The sequence below is a fragment of the Arctopsyche grandis genome, chromosome 10 (assembly GCF_051622035.1).
Source record: "Arctopsyche grandis isolate Sample6627 chromosome 10, ASM5162203v2, whole genome shotgun sequence".
NCBI lineage: Eukaryota > Metazoa > Arthropoda > Insecta > Trichoptera > Hydropsychidae > Arctopsyche > Arctopsyche grandis.
In genome coordinates this window covers 11,210,134-11,229,820 of record NC_135364.1, presented here as the reverse complement: position 1 = coordinate 11,229,820, position 19,687 = coordinate 11,210,134, and the positions used below count along the sequence as shown (strand labels likewise).

The window sequence follows — 19,687 nt, the reverse complement described above, 5'->3', positions numbered from 1 at the left end:
AATTATATAATATACAAGCTATTGAAATGTTGCATTATAAAAAAGAAATATTCGTGTTTACAGATAATGCAGAAAAATGAAGAAAAATACCTTGCATGTAAAATTGATGACTGAATGCCGTTTATGAACAGTATACCATAAAAATAAATAAAAGTAGGTTTTTCACATCTAACGAAAATCATGAAACAATGACAAATTGTCACATTCAAGGAAGTGAATGAATGAAAACCCAATGAAATGATTTAGGGAACAAGCTAACGAATAACATAATCAAAGAATGGGGAAACACCAACATTCCATTTGGAAATTTTTTTATCAAATAATATAATAATAATATGTATATATAAAAATACATTACTATAATCGGAATAAAGCATATACATAGAAACAAAGTAAGTATGTATATCTATTATATAGCAATTACACAATGTAAAGTTTGATGAGGATAAAATATGTATATAATATAAATACTAATAATAAATATGATATATGAGAGGGTAAAGCGATAAAAAAACTAAGATGAATACCAAACAAAAAACTAAAATAAATACACACACAATGTATCGACTGCTAGGCAAATTTTATTATAATATTATACATTATTCCGAAGAAGATGTATATTATATGTATATGAAAGATTCTTTTAGATTAAGAATATTTTAATAAAATAATACCCAGCGTGAATATGTAAAGCACAATGATGGCTGTAATGATATTTGCAGAATGAGAGTGGGACGTGCATTTTCCCCATACAATATTAATAGATAAGGTAAAAAAAAATGAAAAGCTTACAGTGAAAAGCGAAGCTTATGCGAAGCCTCTAAAATTAAATATTATATGTAGGTCTGTAAATCTTTTAACCATGTTACATAAAACTTACGCCATTTGTGAGTTTATCATCCCTAGATCAACATAGATGAAAAATAATTGTTATATTTTTTGCAATGTTAACGAATATGGTATTTTACAAGAATCGATAAGTTTAAAATATGTTTAACGAGTTCCAATTATGATAAATGTATAATAATTATTATGTTTTTCTCCAGTTTATAAATCAACGAAAGTAACAGAACAATAATGACTTGAAAATAAAGTACGTATAAACAACTAATAATTTATTTTTTAAATATGAAAGGTGTGTAATTTTTTAGTTCAACTCCATTAAAAAAAATTATGACGGAAAAGAAATAATTTCAGCAATTACATACATACAATGAACCAGAAAAAAACACTTTCCGACATATGAAAAAAAAAGTGTATTAATAATGAATTTAATTGTGATAGTACTTTTTAAGATACTATGAAAGCATAAGGTTTGAAAAAACCTTACATTTGAATCGATATGTTTCAATTGTCTGTGTATGAATGAAAGCCATGCATGTTACATACGCAAATATAAGCACTTACATTCTTAAGCTTTAGATGCATGCCTCTGGGTCCGGTGTTACCGGGCGACGAGTGGCAAGCTCCAACTTTTTTTTCGTGCAGTATCGACGGTTTGTTAATGTATCCTTTCCTAACAGCCAGAGGTGTTACCTGGACTCCGTGTTTGTTGTGCGAATGCCGACTCGTTTGCTTAATAAGGCAGCTGATCAACTCATCCTGGAGTTCCGTCACTTCAAGACACTGTTGAAGAGCATTTTGTGCAAGTACTACGTGATAATCTATACCAGCATGTTCCACGGCGACAGACATGAATAATTGGCAACACTGAAAATAATGATAAAAACCTTTTGTAATCACTTCTCATAATAATATATATAATACATTGCAGTTTGTTATCAATGTGATACCTTAAATAATTTTATTGCTTCGGCTTGAAGGGCTTCTGAATTTAAGGATGTGAGGGGTGAGGCGATGTTGTCCTTAGAATGTAACAGCTGTGGATGTCTCCATAAAACGCAATCTGAAAATTTTACAATGATGTTATTCCATGCTTATACAGACATCAATATTTGCTGAAAGAGACTTTACTTACTTGGATCACCATCTGTTTCCATAAGTTTTTGAACTAATTGCTCATAATGGGTACCTTGACTTAAACCACCTCCACTGACTACGGTGAGATTATATAACCAAGCATCTTTTTCCGCTTTGTTACATAATAATAGGTAAGTAGGACCCTGAAATAGAAACGAAAATAAATTAAAAACCTGTAAATTTTGACCAATAAATTATATTAATATTTTAAATGGAATATTACTTGGTGTTGAGGATAAATTGCAATTGTTAAATGAGTTTGAGTTTCATCATTTCTTTCTTCGGAATCGGAATCAGACACATGTTCCACATCTTCAACTCTTGCATCTCTCATATTTATCTGCCCAGCTGGATTCTATAAAAAAATAAAAACGTTATAGCTTAACTCATTATGGACCGCCGGAATTTTTCGAAAACTTTATGAGTCTTGGGTATTTTTTGCAAAGTTTTTGTAAATAAAACATAAATACTAAACTGTTCTATCAATTAAATTAAAAATTGGAATACAGCTTCTTTACAGTTGGCTTCGGACACATGAATTATCAGATCAGTATTTCTCACATTGTGGTGATTGCTGTATTTAATTTTGAATAAAATTTATACATATTTCAATAAATTTTCACGTAATAAAAGATATCTATCTTATAGATAATTGTGTTATTCATTTGAATGAAAGATTAAATTTGAGAAATATGAATGCTACACGAAAAAAAATCAGTCAATTTCAATATCTAAGGATTTGAAATCTTTTTTGAATATTATCGATCAATTCCCTGGAAAAAAGTCAAGCTTTAAACCATAGAAATAAATATGATATCTATGAATGGAAGTTTGAAACTAAATCTTTTAAATAATACTTTTTTTTGTATGAAGTTTGGAGGGTTTAAAAACACACATGCTGTATTGACGGCCTTTGAAAGAAGTTTTATTAAAAACATACGGCCCATAGTGAGTTAATAAGCAAAATATAACATAACTTACGGTATCAGTGGGTGCTTTGAAGTACAAGAACATTTTTCCAATCAAAACGCACCAACTCTTTCTAGCATGACCATTTTTAACTTTCGTTAACCATCCTTGAATTGTTGGTTTATTGTCTTCTTTGCTCAAAAGAAGTTTGGTGGCATTTCGTCTCTGGACATTCTTCAAAAAAGAAAAAAATCAATGTTAAAAATCGGAAAAGTACAAAGATTATATCAGCAGACTTGAAATTTAAAATACCTGCAATACTCGTATCCAATCTTCCATAGTCGCTATACTATCAGCTGTCAGATAATATGTTCTGGATCCGGTGTAAATTTCAAAAGTAGCTGCTCCATCATTACGCGATATTTTACAAGCTTCTCCTAAACCAATTTGGCCTTGTGGTTTACGATTAACTTCAGATTGAGATTTCCAGTATGATAATGTACCATTTTTTAAAACAAACCTTAAAAAATATCAGAAATGACATTACACAACAGTATAAATGAAAATAATAAATATTTTATAAACTGAAATTAAATGAAAATACCATCTCTTTCGCCAGGTCTTCAACTTTCCACCTAATTTTGCAAGATGCCCACTTTTTTCCAAAGGTTCTTGTCGTCTTGGCGAATCTACTGTACTACCTCTGGTCGCAATTGACGGTAAAGAAAGTGATGTAGATGTCGCTTCACAACCAGACACGGCATCGGGTGGTATTGCATAGTCATCCGACATGCCCGATTCAAAGGATGTATCTAAATTTATACAAATTAATTGTTAATACATATATTAAAGAATTTTAAAACTCTATAAAAACACTTAATGATATGTATCTAAATTTATACAAATTAATTGTTAATACATATATTAAAGAATTTTAAAACTCTATAAAAACACTTAATGATATATATAATGATAAAATGAAGCGTTAATTGTGTGATGTTATAAAGCCAAATAGACATAAAATGTAGAACTATTCAAAATATAAACTGTGTTAGAAGACAATAAATGGAAATTGCTATATTAACCTCTGGTTTTACTTTGTTTACTTGGTGAGCCACTGCTAGATCTTTTAGCTGGGCTTAGACTGGAACTGGTTTTGACACTTTTTGATGGACTGCTTGCACTTAAACTTGTATCACTAGAACTACACTGACCAGCTAAAACGCCATTGGCACTGGTAGTTAGCATTAAGCCGTGACTGGAAACCATTTGTGGTTGTGGTTGAATTATACTGCTAGTCATTGAGACAGCTTGAGCAGTGTGTACAGGAGGATCTTCAAATGGAATAAAATTTTGTTTGTGATTTTAAATAATTAAATCTATCAATAGAAATTAAAAAAAGAAAAGTAATTTAAAAGAAAAATTGACCCCAAGTCAAATAAATGCCGGTATTGCTATTTATGATAACATTATTAACATCTCTTAAAGATTAGCAATGGCTCACCCATATTTTAACTTGCAAAAATTTATGAATTTATGAATCTTCAAGATTACACAGATGAAATTATTTATTTAAATGAAAGCTGCCATATGTATTTACATTAATACTGTACAGTTGTGATGGCATATGACAGAAATATTGCAACATCGAAATGGATTTTATATGAACAATATGAAGGAAGAACACATATTAGTTTTTATTAGGTTTTAGAAAAATCCAAGCTGCTAGTTGAATTAGATAGATAGGAAAATATTCGTTACAAATATTAAAAAAATATTTCGGGTGATTTTTTTTAAGCAATGGTTGTAAAAGCATTTATATGACTGAAGCATCGATGATACATAAATATTAAATATAACCATATTTAACAAATAAAATTAAAAAAAAATCATGCAAATGAGAGAACACAAAGCATTAAAGAATTACTGTAAGTATGATGGGGGGTGTTTTGAGCAGTGACACTCATTGAGTGCGGTTCTTCTCCATCGGACGAATCATCAGACGAATCTCCAGTAAAAGGCATTGATCTGATTTGACTGGCGCGCTGTAAAAAATAAAACGTTTTCCAATAAATAACAATCTCTAATAACAATCAAATAATTAAAAAAAAAGTAATTATAATTACTCCTTTAACAGTAGCATAGACAGGTACTGATATGTCCTGATAACCTGCAGGATCAACAAGCCTACTAGATGCTGGTGGACTGAGTTCATCTCCAACAGATTGCTGTAATCCATCAGCAGCCACCTAATATAATAATATAATTCATTAATACTTATTTTGTAATAGATTAAATTTAGTTATTGCAAAGGATTCAAACCTGATATATCTTGGCTTCCCAGCTAGGAAATCTATGTAGAGGTGGAGTCGGGGGTCTAATAGGATCGATGGACATGTCACTAGCAGTACTCGAACCTCCTCTACTCATAGCTCCTCCACTGGACCCAGGGCCGATGTTTACTTCTTGTCTAACCCATCCCGGAGTACGCTCTTATGAAAATAATAACGGTATTGTATAAGTCAAATATATTATATTTGTTTGAAATAAATAGATGAAAGCTACCTCTGCTTGGTGTATAAATTTCAGCGTAATCGTGCGTAGTATCTCCGTCTGTAGATGTGTTTGGAGTAGTCGGAAGGATTACAAGATTTTCAACTGCCGCCTAGAAAATTACAAACATGAATTAATTTAAACTTTTTAACATCATACAAAAATCGTATCAAATTAAAATGCTTACTGCTAAATCGTCAGCTAACAAACTAGCTTTAGGGTGGTCTTCCATGGCGGTGATAGTGCTGTTGATATTGATTGTGGGATTATTGACGATTGGATTTGATGTGCCTATTGAGAGATTGCGTCTGTGTCGAATAGGTGTACTATAATGAGGTTCTGCTGGGGTGTGATGAGGTATCTGAAAGTTCATAGATATGAATTCAATGATATTTTCTATACAACACAACTATGTACATATATGTGCAACATATGTACATCCATACATTCAACAGACAATAGGTATTGGATATGATTTTGTATTGGATAACTGGAATTGTATAGGAATCGATAATAATATAAATTTACAATTGAGCTTTATTAACAAAATTAAATAATGACTACTAATAAAGCAATGAAAGGTGATTAAATAATTGTAAATGTATAATTCTTTTGGTGTAAAAAAAAAAAATTACAAACAAAACACAACAATGAAAGCAATTTTATATTAATTTAAATTACTTGTGGCGCTTCTAAGCTTTCTGATCTCCTTCTATTTGTGGCCAGTAAGGAGACTGGACTTCTAGAAGGGCTGTCTTCTGTGCGCACTTCAAGTGATAAGCTGGCACGATTTGGTAGCTGATAAAATATATGTACACTTATTAAATATTTGCTACTACGTATGTTTCGCATACATAATAAAACAAGAATAAAATTAAACATCAGAGGAACTTTGCAGAGCTGTTGAAATGTCGATGAAAATTGCAAACGGTTAAAGAATGACAGCCATTCCAATATTAATAAATGATAATTGAATGAAAATGATGTATTTTTATATAAAAAAAACACTACTAAAATGAAACGAAACGTTTCTAACGTGATTTAAAAGTAAACATAAGCAATTTCGTCGATATGTATCAAAATTTCAACACTACAAAATATACGTGATTAAAATTATTCGACTAAAAACTTCATTAAATGGGATGATAAATAATTATATATACTTGTTTGTGACTAACTAAATTGTTCCTGCTGCCTTGTAATGCAATGTGATTTCTAAGAAGTTCTAATTGTTGGTTGCATTTATTGTTCTGTTCGCGGAGATGTTGGTTTTGTTCTTCAAGCTCTCGCAATTTGTTGGTGACCCATTCCTTGATACGCGCTGCTTTCGCCTCAACTTGTTTGGCGTCTTGGAGTCTAAGTTGTTTCTACACAAATACACATAAAATACCATATGAGTTTGCATGTAATTTTTTAATAATTTAGACTTAATTTAAAAAATTATTTAATAGCACATTTATTACTTGTTCTTCAACTTGGCCCTCCAAGCGAACAATGGCCTTACGTTCGACGGGGGGCTCTGGCTGTGCGGGCCACTCGCACAGCCTTTGCTCCATAGCGCGCACCTGAAATAAAAAAATAAATATATAAATAACACATTAAAAATAAAATAATTATAACAAAGAAAAAAAGGTAGAAAAATATTCTAAATGTTTGTATCAGGGCTGTGGAGTCTGAGTCGGAGCATTTCAAGTGAAGCCAGAGTCAAAATCGTAAAAAATTGACTGAATCTGGTTTTTTTTTTAATTTTTTTCTTTTATTTATAGCATTACGGTACGTATCAACTATAGTCTCTAATTATGTATTTCGAAGTAAATCCACTAATAGTAAATTGAAATTTAATAATTTCTTTATAAAAATCATGAATTTAAATTATATTATAAATTAAATCGTTAAATTGCACGTATTTTGATGTATTGTGGCCAAAACCGATTGTTTCCTGTATCATACATACTTTTCATAATTAAATTGATTTGTTGTTGTATGAAATTCGGTTCGGTGATTATTCCGCGCAAAGCGATCACGCACAGGTCATTAAAATGTCGATTAAGGATCATCTGGCACCCGAAAATTCCATCCATCGAGAGTCATTTACGCTTAACTATCATAGTAACGAAAACTTGAGTTCCAGATATTCCATATTCGCGATTGACGTGACAATAATTATCGTTTGCGCGATCACAATGTGCGGAATAGTCAGTTTTTCATGAAGTTCATAGACATACACTATGCATGAATTTCCTTGTTATTTATAACTATTTCATTAAAAATAATTCAATAAATTGAGTTACATGTGAATTTTTAATGATTTTTTAGTTCCTTTAATTATTTAGATTTTGAAAATCGCTATTATTTTTATTACTAACAATTTTATACGTTGGAAAGAAAAGTTGATCTTATTAAAATCGTTTAAGTCAAAGTCGGAGTCGGAGTCGATACATTTTGAAGCGACTCCAAAGCCTGTTACGTAATTATTATAAGTTAAATAGTATGTAGTAGTGTAGGGACTGCATATGTATAATATAATATAATATAATGAGAAAATATTTTTTGTAATATGTAATGGAATAAAAAAACATAATAGATTACATATGTATTACAATAATCACATGGCATACATGTGTTTCTAAATTAAACGATTGCCTAATTGAAAAAAAGAAACACATGTTTGTTATGTAAAGCGATATGTGAATCGCAAAGTCAATTTAATATGCCTATAGTAATTCCTATCAAAATTCTTGATTACAATACATTTAAATAAAAATAAAAAACAGTAGGTGATGTAATACAATCTATTTTAATGATTTATAATATCCATACGTATTTTATAACGAAGGGGATATTTACATGTTGTATTGTGGTCGGTGTCAACTTCTCATGTTGCTATCACATATGTACATATGTCTTTCTACCACATATGTATGTATGTATTAATAAATGTGTACAAAATATGAATATTAAAGAAAACTACACTCGAGAGGTTTGCTTTACTGAGTCTGCACAAAGGATGCACGCTAGTGTCAATGCCCTTCCTTCACAATGCATTTCATGTAATGATGGTCGATGTGATAATCTCACAACTACATGCTTGAACGAGCCTTAAACAAACAAACGAATGTTTAATTTAAGAACCGCTTATGATTTGTTACTGTTTGTATGTATTGAATGGAAGCTATCAGCGAAAGCTTACTCAGAGAACTATTTGTGTGCACCGCTCTTGCAGCATCCTTGTTGCACTTAGTGATACGTGAATACAAACTATCGATTTTACTTTTACCTCCTACACTTAGCGTGGATACTGACATAAACGGGGATATTATACATATACATAAATGTGATAAATTTATCGAAAATATAAGTTTAAAAAGTTTCAAGGACGGGAAATGTTTTTTCGCATCAAAATTCGCAGTGTAATTTGGGAATTATTTATGGATTGCTTATGTTAAGTTTTTGCGAAAAACTTCGGCAAGGAGCGTTTGAAGGCAACGGAGCCGTTGTTTGAAGTTTATTTGACGTGATAAATCGGCTATTTCAGTATCAATCGGTTTATTAATAAAATATTTTCTGAAGGAAACCGTAAAGATATGTATATATGTATAGCAAGACTACTTTTAAATAAGATATTCACGATATTCTGAGGTCACCGAAGTAGGCAGTCGTCTGCGCCAAGTGTCGATATATGTACATACATACATATGTACGTACTTCATTTATTGAACACGAAAATGAATAGGTCTAGGTCCTAGGTATATATACATAAAGATATAACATAAATAAATACATAAAGAAAAAATATAAAAATGAGAACTTCAGTTAAAGATTAATAATAGGATTTTAGTTTCAATTTAAATTTAGGATGTTTAGTGTCAATTTCGATGAATTTGGATGATTGATACTATTTATGTAGTTTAGAGCATGTTATATATAGCCAGCTGTTTAGTCCAGGAGTACCTTATTTAAGGAACGAGTTTTACTTGACTAAATGCCTGGATGTTTGTATGTATGCAATAGATATGCACCAGCGTAGTGCACTGGTAGAGTTATTGCATACCAGTAGATATGTCGTGGGTTCAAGTCCCGGCCAAATACGCTGCTGGCGAGATCTGGTGGATATTAAAACATAGATCGACCGTCTCCTATTACAATTTTACGATTTTTCTAGTTTAACTGTTTAGACGGATTCGATAAATCGGTATCCTCATCATTAGTTTCTCTTGAAATCGAGTTATAAGCATCTAGAGTTTGTTGAATTTTAAAAAAAATATACTACCTGCGTAATTAAGTTCTCGCAAATTTGCTGTGTATCAAAATGATTTTGATTGTCTATAGATGTCTCTATTGTATTCTATGTAGTGTTATGTTTGAAAAATCGTTAGTACATACTTATGTATAAAAATAATCTAACCATATGTAGTATGTGTCGCCTTGGGGGTAATTCTTGTCATGACTTATATCATGTATCTATACGTATGTAATAAAAATAAAATATGCAAAAAGATAATTATGTATACGTATAAGGGTTAAAAAAGCCTTAGAAATCAACAAAAACCTATGAAGTATATTCTTTCATGTGCTGACTAAGCATTTTAGTTAATACGAGTACCTAGGTGTAAAAATGGATTAATTTGTTCACACGTTGTAAAAGTTTTTAGAGCTTCTTCGAGCATCTTCGCACGTCTATTGACGAGTTTATAAATATATATTTTCATGATGTGCTATTGAATTACGTCACTAGTCCTGAAAATTTTCAAAGAACTAGGTCTAATATCGGGTTGACACGATACGAGTAAGCCCAGACCTTACGAGTCACTCGTAAAGTGACAACGTCCGAGTGACCAAATTGGCGAAATCGGTCTGGGTGCACTCGTATCGCATCAACCCGGTATAAAGCAGAAAAATTAAAAAAGCTACAATCTTTAACGTATTTTACGTGTAATTACTAGTCACCAGAGCCTGAGGGGGCCGTGTATTGTTCAAAGGTTGTAAATGCATTGTTAAAGGTTTGCCGAACAATGGATAGCACTGTGACTATCCTACCTCTAGTCATTACTAAGGATAGGCGATCGGTTTGTATTTGGACAAAAAATGGGTTCACCATTGTCAATTTCTATGGTCAACCTTTTTTTTTGGTTCTCTAGTTTTGTAGGAAAATAGTAATCAACCCTCTTTCCTGGGAAATAGAAATCGAACGCCGAAGTCTAGTCATTACACAAGCAGGTGTATCAATAGGGGCAGCCTTAAACACGTGTAATTCAACGGCTTTTTGTATGGTGTAAATAATTTTTAGCATAATAATACCAAAAAAAATTAAATGGGTACGGCTTAGATGTAAAACTGCCCCCTTACATAAAACGCGTATGACTCAGTATTTGATATAAACATACATATGAATGTTTATATCAAATACTGTATGACTCAGTATTTGATATAAACATGCGTATTTTAAATTATAGCAATATTTCAACACTTTGATATAATCAAATACGGCACAGTTGGATGTTAAGGACTTCTTTATAGAATAAAATGTGACCCGTGCCTACACACATGCTGTGCTATCAAACTGGTTTTATGAAATTCCGGAAGATATGGTTATGATTTACAAACACCACCAAGCACAAAAGGGATACATATTTTAATTTTGATTTTCAAAGGGTTCGAAAAACGAAAAAAAAAGTTTATAATACAACAACATACATAATACTGATGAATTCATGGCGCCAGCTGCACGAAAACACAGTTTCGAAAAAGTTCAACGTTTACGTTTCCTCCTCTCGTCTTCTTTGCTTTATTTTTTTAATAAAAATGCAAACACAAGTTATGGCGCAGGATAGGAAAAGTTCGCACTAAAAACCCAACAGTATCGAGACGGCGATCGGCCACAGCGAGTCCTGACCGTTCAATCTTCCTTAGTCGGCCATAAAACGAACTCGTAAAATCCAAGAGGGGAAAGGACACACAGAATCAGCACGTCGCGAATCCTGCCCTCTCATTAGATCACCTCCTGCCCTGTCCCAGCGGTTTATCGTTGAGTTTCCAGAGAGAGAGAGGGCGAGAGAGTCGGCACCCACTAACAACACACACACACACACAATACCAGAAATAGAAGTCGAAGCGCGTTTTGACTTTGTCTTTTTATAAACTCCGCAGTCGCGGCAGGAGAAGAAAGTGGGGTGAGTGCTCAAGACTCGGAGCAGTGCACTTGCATATATGCACAATACAACATGTCAAACATGACAACACCAACTGTGCACAAACAATTTCACCACACTTTAATTAAATTTTAAATTGAATTTCACACTAATTAATTGTCGATATTGATTTAAGGATTAAAGTATTGGAGTTGGTTGTGTTGCAGTTTGAATTCGGGGAGCAACAGACACCCAGAGACGCAGCTGTTCAGAGGGAATCCCTCTGCTGACTGGCGGTTCGGAGGGGCCACGGCTTTGCGCACTCAACTTGTCCCAGTGTGTGTATGTGTTTCCATGTACAGGGTGTGTCCTCGTGTGAGTAAGTCGAGAGGGCCGCACTAGTACGACAAAAATTATAATATATATAGGGATGAGGATGGAATTTTGTTATTATTAATTCGCACCATTCAGGGTTCAAAGAACTCGATAATAATGGGCGGAGATTAGGGTCGGAAACAATGGACAATGCATTACAGAGAAGAAGGATTAGGTCGAAGAGGGAATTTGCTAGAAGTAGATAGAATGCAAAGGCAAACAAAGGACAGAATTAATTGAACGTTCGCAAAATGAAGAGGTTAGATCTTGATAGGCACGAGAACCAGCTTCGAATGATAGGCAACAGATTTTGAGCAGCACTGTTGTAGCATCGAAATAAGTGCTTTCACACGTATGTATATATGTATGTATGTACATATGTTACGGTCAAAGTGTATTTTCAGTTGTAATATATTCCAACTGGCATTTTAAGTCATTCATAATCAGCAGCATGGACTAGTGGCTAGCATATCTTGCTATGGTCAGTGTGGTTATGAGTTCGAGTCACACTGCTTGCTGCTGGCTAGACCTTGGTTTGTAACCAGGTCGGTCGTTTCTTATCAGAGTTTGCCAATTTTTCTGATTTTCATTGAAACGATTCCTGCAAAATTGGCTTTACCTACCCATTTCTTTCCCGAGCTATTGTTATATCTCAGGATTCACCAGGTTTCTTTCCATATATGTCTCTGTGGATGTTTATTGTATAAGTTCGTATTGTTGTATAAAAATGTTATTTGATCGTATTGTATACGATGTCTGACCATAGATGTCATGTATGGTTTCGAATTATGTAATGATTATGTATTAAAATATAAAGAATTTCTTGATGTCTATATAGTACACTCGTCGCATTGGAGCGATCTGTAATGACGAGTGTACATTGATTGATTGAATAAAAATAAAAATAAAATATTCGAATACAATTCAACTAGTTCGAGTGACGTTTTCACGAAAACCTAACCTATTCATCTAACCTGGTACCAGCTTATAGTTGAATTGTATTATCAGTTGTAATATATTTTGACTAGTTGTGGTGTAAATCGCCTTACGTGGGTTAGACGGAATATATTCCAAGTAGTCAAAATATATTACAACTGAAAATACACTTCAACTATAACGGTACCACTTTAGCTAGAATATATTCCAATTATTCAAAACATATTAAAACTGGAAGATACACTTCAACTGTAACATACCACGTCTTAAAAGTATCTGAGATGATTTACAAGCATTCTCATTCTGAATGTGAAGTTTAATTATAATAGAATATATGTATGTATTTGTGATGTGTCGGTATGCGAATTTAGGAGTGCATGTCATATTACGTCACATTGGAATTAATTTGGGTAATTTTCAGGAAGTTTCACATACGCGTTGCGAATATCAGGACTTCAATCAAGGAAGTGAATATAAGTTTCGTGATTTAATTGTAAACAGTGTGGCCCTTGAATACGGAATCTGATCCTCGTCCCCTTCCCCGAATATCCTGCCTCCCACCCCTCGTCCACACCCACTCGCCCAACAACTGTGCGACAGACAACACAATGGGAAACGCGGTCCTGGGTCGGGGGAGTATTCGAGACGCTTTTATATTATTAAAAATATAAAAAAGTGAAAAATGTTGCGAACGATACGCATTTGTGACAGCGGTGGAGAATCCTATTAACTAGAAAGGCATTATATTATATGTGTACAAATAAAAGCGTTCCAGTTGTTAGTCCCTGATGCGAAGTCGTTGTGCATGTATGTATATAATTGCTCATGAAAGTTTGGCACAGCTCATGTAGTTTCGAGATTACCCGTTCAACTTTTTTGCGGTATGTCCTTTTAGGGAACACAGATAATGAGAGAAAGCCGCACGAAACTGCAGCTTCGAATCAAACAGGGGTTGCGAACTACCAAAAAATAATAACACTCTAAGTAATATATTATATTGTTGACTGAACTAATGGTTAAGTGTGAAGCTAACAAATTTCTAACTGTTAATTAGTATTCCTACTAGTTAGTTTCCAACTTGGAACGAATTATGTAGTTACTGTGTGCTTGAATATATTGTGTTAGAAGCATATAAGATACTTTACATTAGCAACTTTCAAATTAAAGTTTAATGTAATTATATAGGAAAACTGTTGGTTCGAAGCGGCGTAAATTTAAGTATGAATAAGTATACCTATGTATGTAGGTATATAAACGATCCAATTAATTTTTAAAATAGATCTGAACACCGGAAAACTATGATTCAGCATGAATAAGAACGAGCAAATATAAATAAAATGCGGAAAACATAATGAATCACAGCAATTTGTGAATTGGAATAAAAAAAAAACAGTGTCGGGGATCTGGCGGAGAGGTTAAAAAATAAGACTTTGAGAGTTTGATCGATGTCAACTTTAATAAGGGAGAGTGAATTAATTGCGGTCCTTAAAACAGCGTTTCTGGCTGTACGCGAAAGCTCGCCCAGCTCTGAAAGCTCTTCGGTGAAAGCATTCAAGAATGAGTCAACGTCGCTCTCCGAGGGTGGCGTTGGAGCCAGAGAGTCCCAGACGGTTAAATACACAACTATATTATGTGCAAACAACTGGGAACGCGGAGGAGACGCCATATAGTACTTTATGGCCCTGGGTGGCAAATGCCAAAAGGGGTGGCGGACGAGTCATCAGTAATTTCAGTTTAGTTTAGTAAACAACGATCGAAATTCTCAAATTGAGGATGGAAGCATGCCTGGAATGCTATCGAGTACCAGTAAGACACCCAAACAGCGAATTGCTCCAAGTAGTGAGGACCTCAAAGCATTTGAATACAAACCACGAGTAAGATTCGATATCTGTCAAAGACAATTAAATGTGTCATGGAATGCGAATTATCATCATGCACAATAGAAAATAATAAAAACCTATTATATAAATAACTGATTTATCACACGTGTGATCAGCACAAAAAGCTTGTCATTGAAATAAGTCTATCAACATTATCAAGCAGTACCTGTATTTCCAAGATCATTGAAATATCATTATTAAAAAACAAAATACAGACAGCTTATTTTATTATATCTATAACTATCATTTTATCATGATCTACATACATACATATGTGTACTCCATCAGTTTTAAAATATCAAATATATAATTTCGAAATAGACTTGGTATGTAAGTTTTGGCGTTTCTGTTCGTAATAGAAATTCTCTATGACGACGATATCGATTTTGATTCCGATTCCCAATGCCCATTTCAATTCCAATTCCCGATTCCTATTTCAGTTCCGATTCCCGATTCCCGATTCCAATTTCAGTTTCGATTCCCGATTTCTATTTTAGTTCCGATTCCCGATTCCGACAATTGTTGTTCTTTGTTATTTTTATTATATTATTAATCGGTACATATAACTTTATTGTTATGCAGGTATCAATTCTATTTCCGAAACCATCTATTGAAATATCAACGGGCATAACACTAGTATACTATAAAAACCCAATTACTGCAGTTTACTTATCGTTGTGTATAATAGGGTTTGGTGCATCCGCTCTAAAATCGCCAGACAAACGAACGACAGATTAACAGAACGGCAGCTTTAAACGTAATTCTCGTTTTCTCGAATGATAGATTGCACATCAGATGACGGGTAACCTTTCGATGTGCACAGATGCAATTATTAAAATGGTAATTATTAAAATTGAGTTGGATCTTTCTGGCGAGTTTAATAAGGCAAGATTCGGAATTTATCTGTCGGAATTTATATATTAAATTTGTCTGGCGATTTTAGAGCGGATGCACCGCATCCGTATAATAATATCCACAAACTGGTCGAAAACATTGCTCAATAAAACTCTACTTAAATGAATAATTAAATTTATTTATTTATTATACAATAGTTTCTACTATAGGTACCATGACAGGTTGCTCCAAAGCGATAAATTTCAAATTTTTGTACTAAATAAGTACTATACATTATAATAAAATTATTATACCACACTACAGCGTCATCTATGTATGGTCAAACTGGTATAATAAAAAAATCGATATACGACGAATTTACGAGAAACACATTCTATGTATGTAGATACATACATACATATATATGTACATGCAGATGTGAATTTTAAAGCTACGAAAATATAAAGCTGGACGTGAAGTATTGTCCACTATAGCAGTGCTTCCCAAATTGTGGGTCGCGACCCCCTGGGGGGCCGTAGGATTTCTCGCGGGGGCCGCGAAAATATTCAGTAGAAAGTACAAATATTCATTTATGAATATTTTTCCACATTACATATTTAGGGAATGTATATATTTAAGTCTGTTAAATAATAACACATTATATGAAAACTTTCCAACAAAAGCTTTCTTTGTGGCCAAAAGGTATTAGTCAAGGATGCACGCAGATGTTTTCGTGTTTGAATGATTTTCTCACGAATACTGAAATATCACTGTCGACTTCAGTGAAAAATGTTATACTTGATCACATGGCCGAATCGATACTATTTATCAAAAAATATTTTCCAGACATGAATGAGGATGAAAGGAACAATTGGATAAGAACACCATTTGCCAAGTCCTTAAAATATAATCATATTACGTCGACAGCCCAAGAAGAGTTGATCGATATCAGATCAGATAATTTGCTTGCAGTGGAATTTAATGAAAAAAGTATTTCAGAATTTTGGTTAAGGCGACAGCAAGAATATCCTGCTATAGGAAAAGAAGCCCTGGTAACTCTTATTCCTTTCGCGACTACGTACCTATGCGAAACAGCATTTTCGTCATTTCTTATATTAAAACCTAAGCAAAGGTCATGCCTTTCCACGGAGACTTTGGAAGATGCTTTGCGAGTTAGCATTTCTGACATTGAACCCGATATCGATTTGTTATGTAAAAACATGCGACCTCATCTATCGCATTGAATTTTTTCATGTGTGCAGTTATTTAAAAAAATTTTTTTTAAGCAAGTTCCTATAATTTTGTGCTGAATATAAATGTGTATTATAATTGTAATAATTACTGCCAAATAAACCTTTTAACTAGAAAAAAAAAATTTTTAAGGGCCGGGAATTAATTCTTTCAGATTTAGGGGGTCGTGACATGAAAGTAATTGGGAAGCACTGCACTATAGGGATCAATGGAATGTGTAAAAAAGAACATTATACTAAGAAAACACTCAAAAGTGTGGTACGGCACGTTTAGGTGGACCACAGCTGTGATAGGCGTGTCTTCATGTCCGTGTTAATTCATACGGTCTTATTATTTTGACGTTTTTCCTACATGTCTTCAAATATGGGAATCACGGTTATCGTCACTGTCAAATCGATGTCAATACGAGGATAAAATATCACCGAAAATACTCCAGGGGTGAGTTTTGGGAAGATCGTGTCGACACGGACTAGGCATGCTAGTGTTTTTTGGACGTGCAAAACTATCTAAAAAAAACACGTGTCGCGTGTCACTCTCTGCACCTTTTTCCGAGTCGACTAGTGTGCACGTGTACATGCAAATCTAGGACTGATGTCTCATCGCTATTCATCACTGTCACCGAAAAATATAACGTAAAAAATATGGGGAGAATCGCAGTGGAAGCCATCGATACATTCGATGTGAACGATCGGCGTTAGATTTATTTGCACATTCGCAATCTATAAAAAAAAAACTAATAGGTCGTGGGTTTGAGTCTTGGCCAAATAGGTTGCTGGCGAGATCCTGTGGTTATTAAAACACAGATCGACCATCTCCTGTTAGAATTTTCCGATTATTCTAGCATAATTGTTGTGACGGATCCAATATATCGATATCCTCCTTCTAAGTTTAGCATCTAGAATTTGTTGAATCTTATAAAAACATATTGTATTTCTCGCAAATTTTCTGTAGATCAAAAATTTGTTTGATTGTCCATACATGTATTTATTGTATTCTATGTATGTTTTAAAATTGTTAAATCTATTTCTAGATATTAAGTAATTGTACAAAAATAATCTAACCATATATGTCGCCTTGGGATAATTCCTGTCATGGCAAATATGATGAATTTGTGTAAAAATAAAATAAAAATTTTTTGAATGAAATCATAACGCCTGTTTGTTTCTTTTGAATTTGAAAAATTATTTAATATCTAGGAATTTTATTTAGATTTGAATCAGGATAGCAATCAAAAGCGATATCGAATTTTCATGAGTTGGACAATTGAAGCGATACTATGTAGCTATCTCTAATCTATAGAATGATTAGAATTTAATGATTTTTCAGATACGATATTGCTTACATATACGAGCTTTATGCTTTGAATCTGATTTATTAATATGAAATCTAAATTTCATTTACCGAAAAGAAAATAAATGTTAGAACGGCACGAAAATCTTTACAAAATTCCATAATTGCATTTAAAGTAAAAGTATATGAATCATGAGCGTACATGCGCTTTCGTACGTTATGGTATTCAAACGGCAGTAACAGTGGAAAAACGACAAACATGTCTGGTGTCGCCAGACACGTATAAACCCAAGTCGGATGGCGGGACAGAAACCATTTAAAATGGAAAAAACTTTTTGGCAAAGCTTCAACGTGATCATCCCGCGAAAAATCGATATGCTGAGGCGCCACCGAGTCGAGGATAAATGGTTTCGGGGAAAATGCGTAATCGTGGATTTTCCATCATTAACTCTTTCAAGCCGATACTAATTTCATGCGATACGACCTAAACCTAAATTTAACATTTCATACCACACATAAGACGTTATAAATTAAATAAAGAATACGGGTTGCAATGTATCTAGTTAAATAATCAATAGGGTTGCTAATCTACGAGGCAATGTAAGATCCACCACATGTGAACCTGACCTCGTTTAACACAAGTGGTCCGAGAAATAAGAGAATTTCATCTAAGGAAACTAAATTCGATAAACGAGAAAGCACGTACAAACTCCCAAACTTCCCTTGCATCAATTATTTAAAGTAATTGGTCTAAGTGAGCGTATAACTTACCGTTAAATACCAATGAAATCGATTGATACAACGGTTACATCCTTAACAAAGGAATTCTAAATTAACAGATCCACTTCATTAGGAGCGTTTTATATTGAAAAAACGTTATTTAATTAAAAAAAAATAGTAAATCTGTTTCAAAAAGTAAATATTTTGAACGCGATGAATAAGTTGTTAACAAGTGTTTTTAGGAATTCGGTTTTATGGCTCGTAGTACTGTTGAATAATCTGCCCTTAAAAAGGCAACAAGGGTGCTATTGGAGAGTGGGACACATCTGAATACGACTATCCATTCGTAAAAGGGGTTGAAAGTATGGGGGTCGTAGCTGTGAAAGGGCTTCCGTGCAGAGTTTCGTGTGAATATTCACGAAACAATTCACAGTAAAAAACAGTTGTGAACTAGAAGTCCATCTGTCGACGTATTACTCATACGGTCATTAGTTGGCGATTTTATGACTGTCTAAATGTGATTAACACTATTAATTAATTTAAATATTCAAACTGAAAAAAAAACTATGAGACAGCAACCAAATTCGTAATACAGGTCAGAATACGTTAAATGTAAATATTATTAAGGGTGAAAACTAAGCTTTGATATATTATACTATGTGCACTTGTGGATTTCCGAATGCATATAATATATCCATTCAATATAGCTTATGCTAAAACGAATGAAAATGTGTATATATGTATATATGTATGTACATATGTATAAATGTTCCATACATATTATCCGTGGATCGATTTGTAAAAAAAACGTTTGAGAATATGAGGACAAAG

General features: G+C 33.3%; 1 protein-coding gene across 1 annotated transcript in view; it reads right to left on the bottom strand.

The window, feature by feature from the left end:
• The window catches only part of LOC143918466 (uncharacterized protein CG43867), a 220,600-nt gene that overhangs the window by 8,917 nt on the left and 191,996 nt on the right, over positions 1-19,687 (bottom strand). The window contains exons 6-21 of the mRNA XM_077440421.1: positions 6,906-7,007; positions 6,606-6,809; positions 6,124-6,240; positions 5,630-5,803; positions 5,455-5,554; positions 5,212-5,381; positions 5,016-5,138; positions 4,817-4,934; positions 3,975-4,223; positions 3,494-3,701; positions 3,202-3,409; positions 2,962-3,123; positions 2,204-2,335; positions 1,979-2,123; positions 1,794-1,906; positions 1,474-1,710 (exon numbers count right to left, since the gene is read on the bottom strand). Of these exons, the coding sequence (XP_077296547.1) occupies positions 1,474-1,710; positions 1,794-1,906; positions 1,979-2,123; positions 2,204-2,335; positions 2,962-3,123; positions 3,202-3,409; positions 3,494-3,701; positions 3,975-4,223; positions 4,817-4,934; positions 5,016-5,138; positions 5,212-5,381; positions 5,455-5,554; positions 5,630-5,803; positions 6,124-6,240; positions 6,606-6,809; positions 6,906-7,007 (2,562 nt within the window). The remainder of the gene's footprint in view (positions 1-1,473; positions 1,711-1,793; positions 1,907-1,978; positions 2,124-2,203; positions 2,336-2,961; positions 3,124-3,201; positions 3,410-3,493; positions 3,702-3,974; positions 4,224-4,816; positions 4,935-5,015; positions 5,139-5,211; positions 5,382-5,454; positions 5,555-5,629; positions 5,804-6,123; positions 6,241-6,605; positions 6,810-6,905; positions 7,008-19,687) is intronic.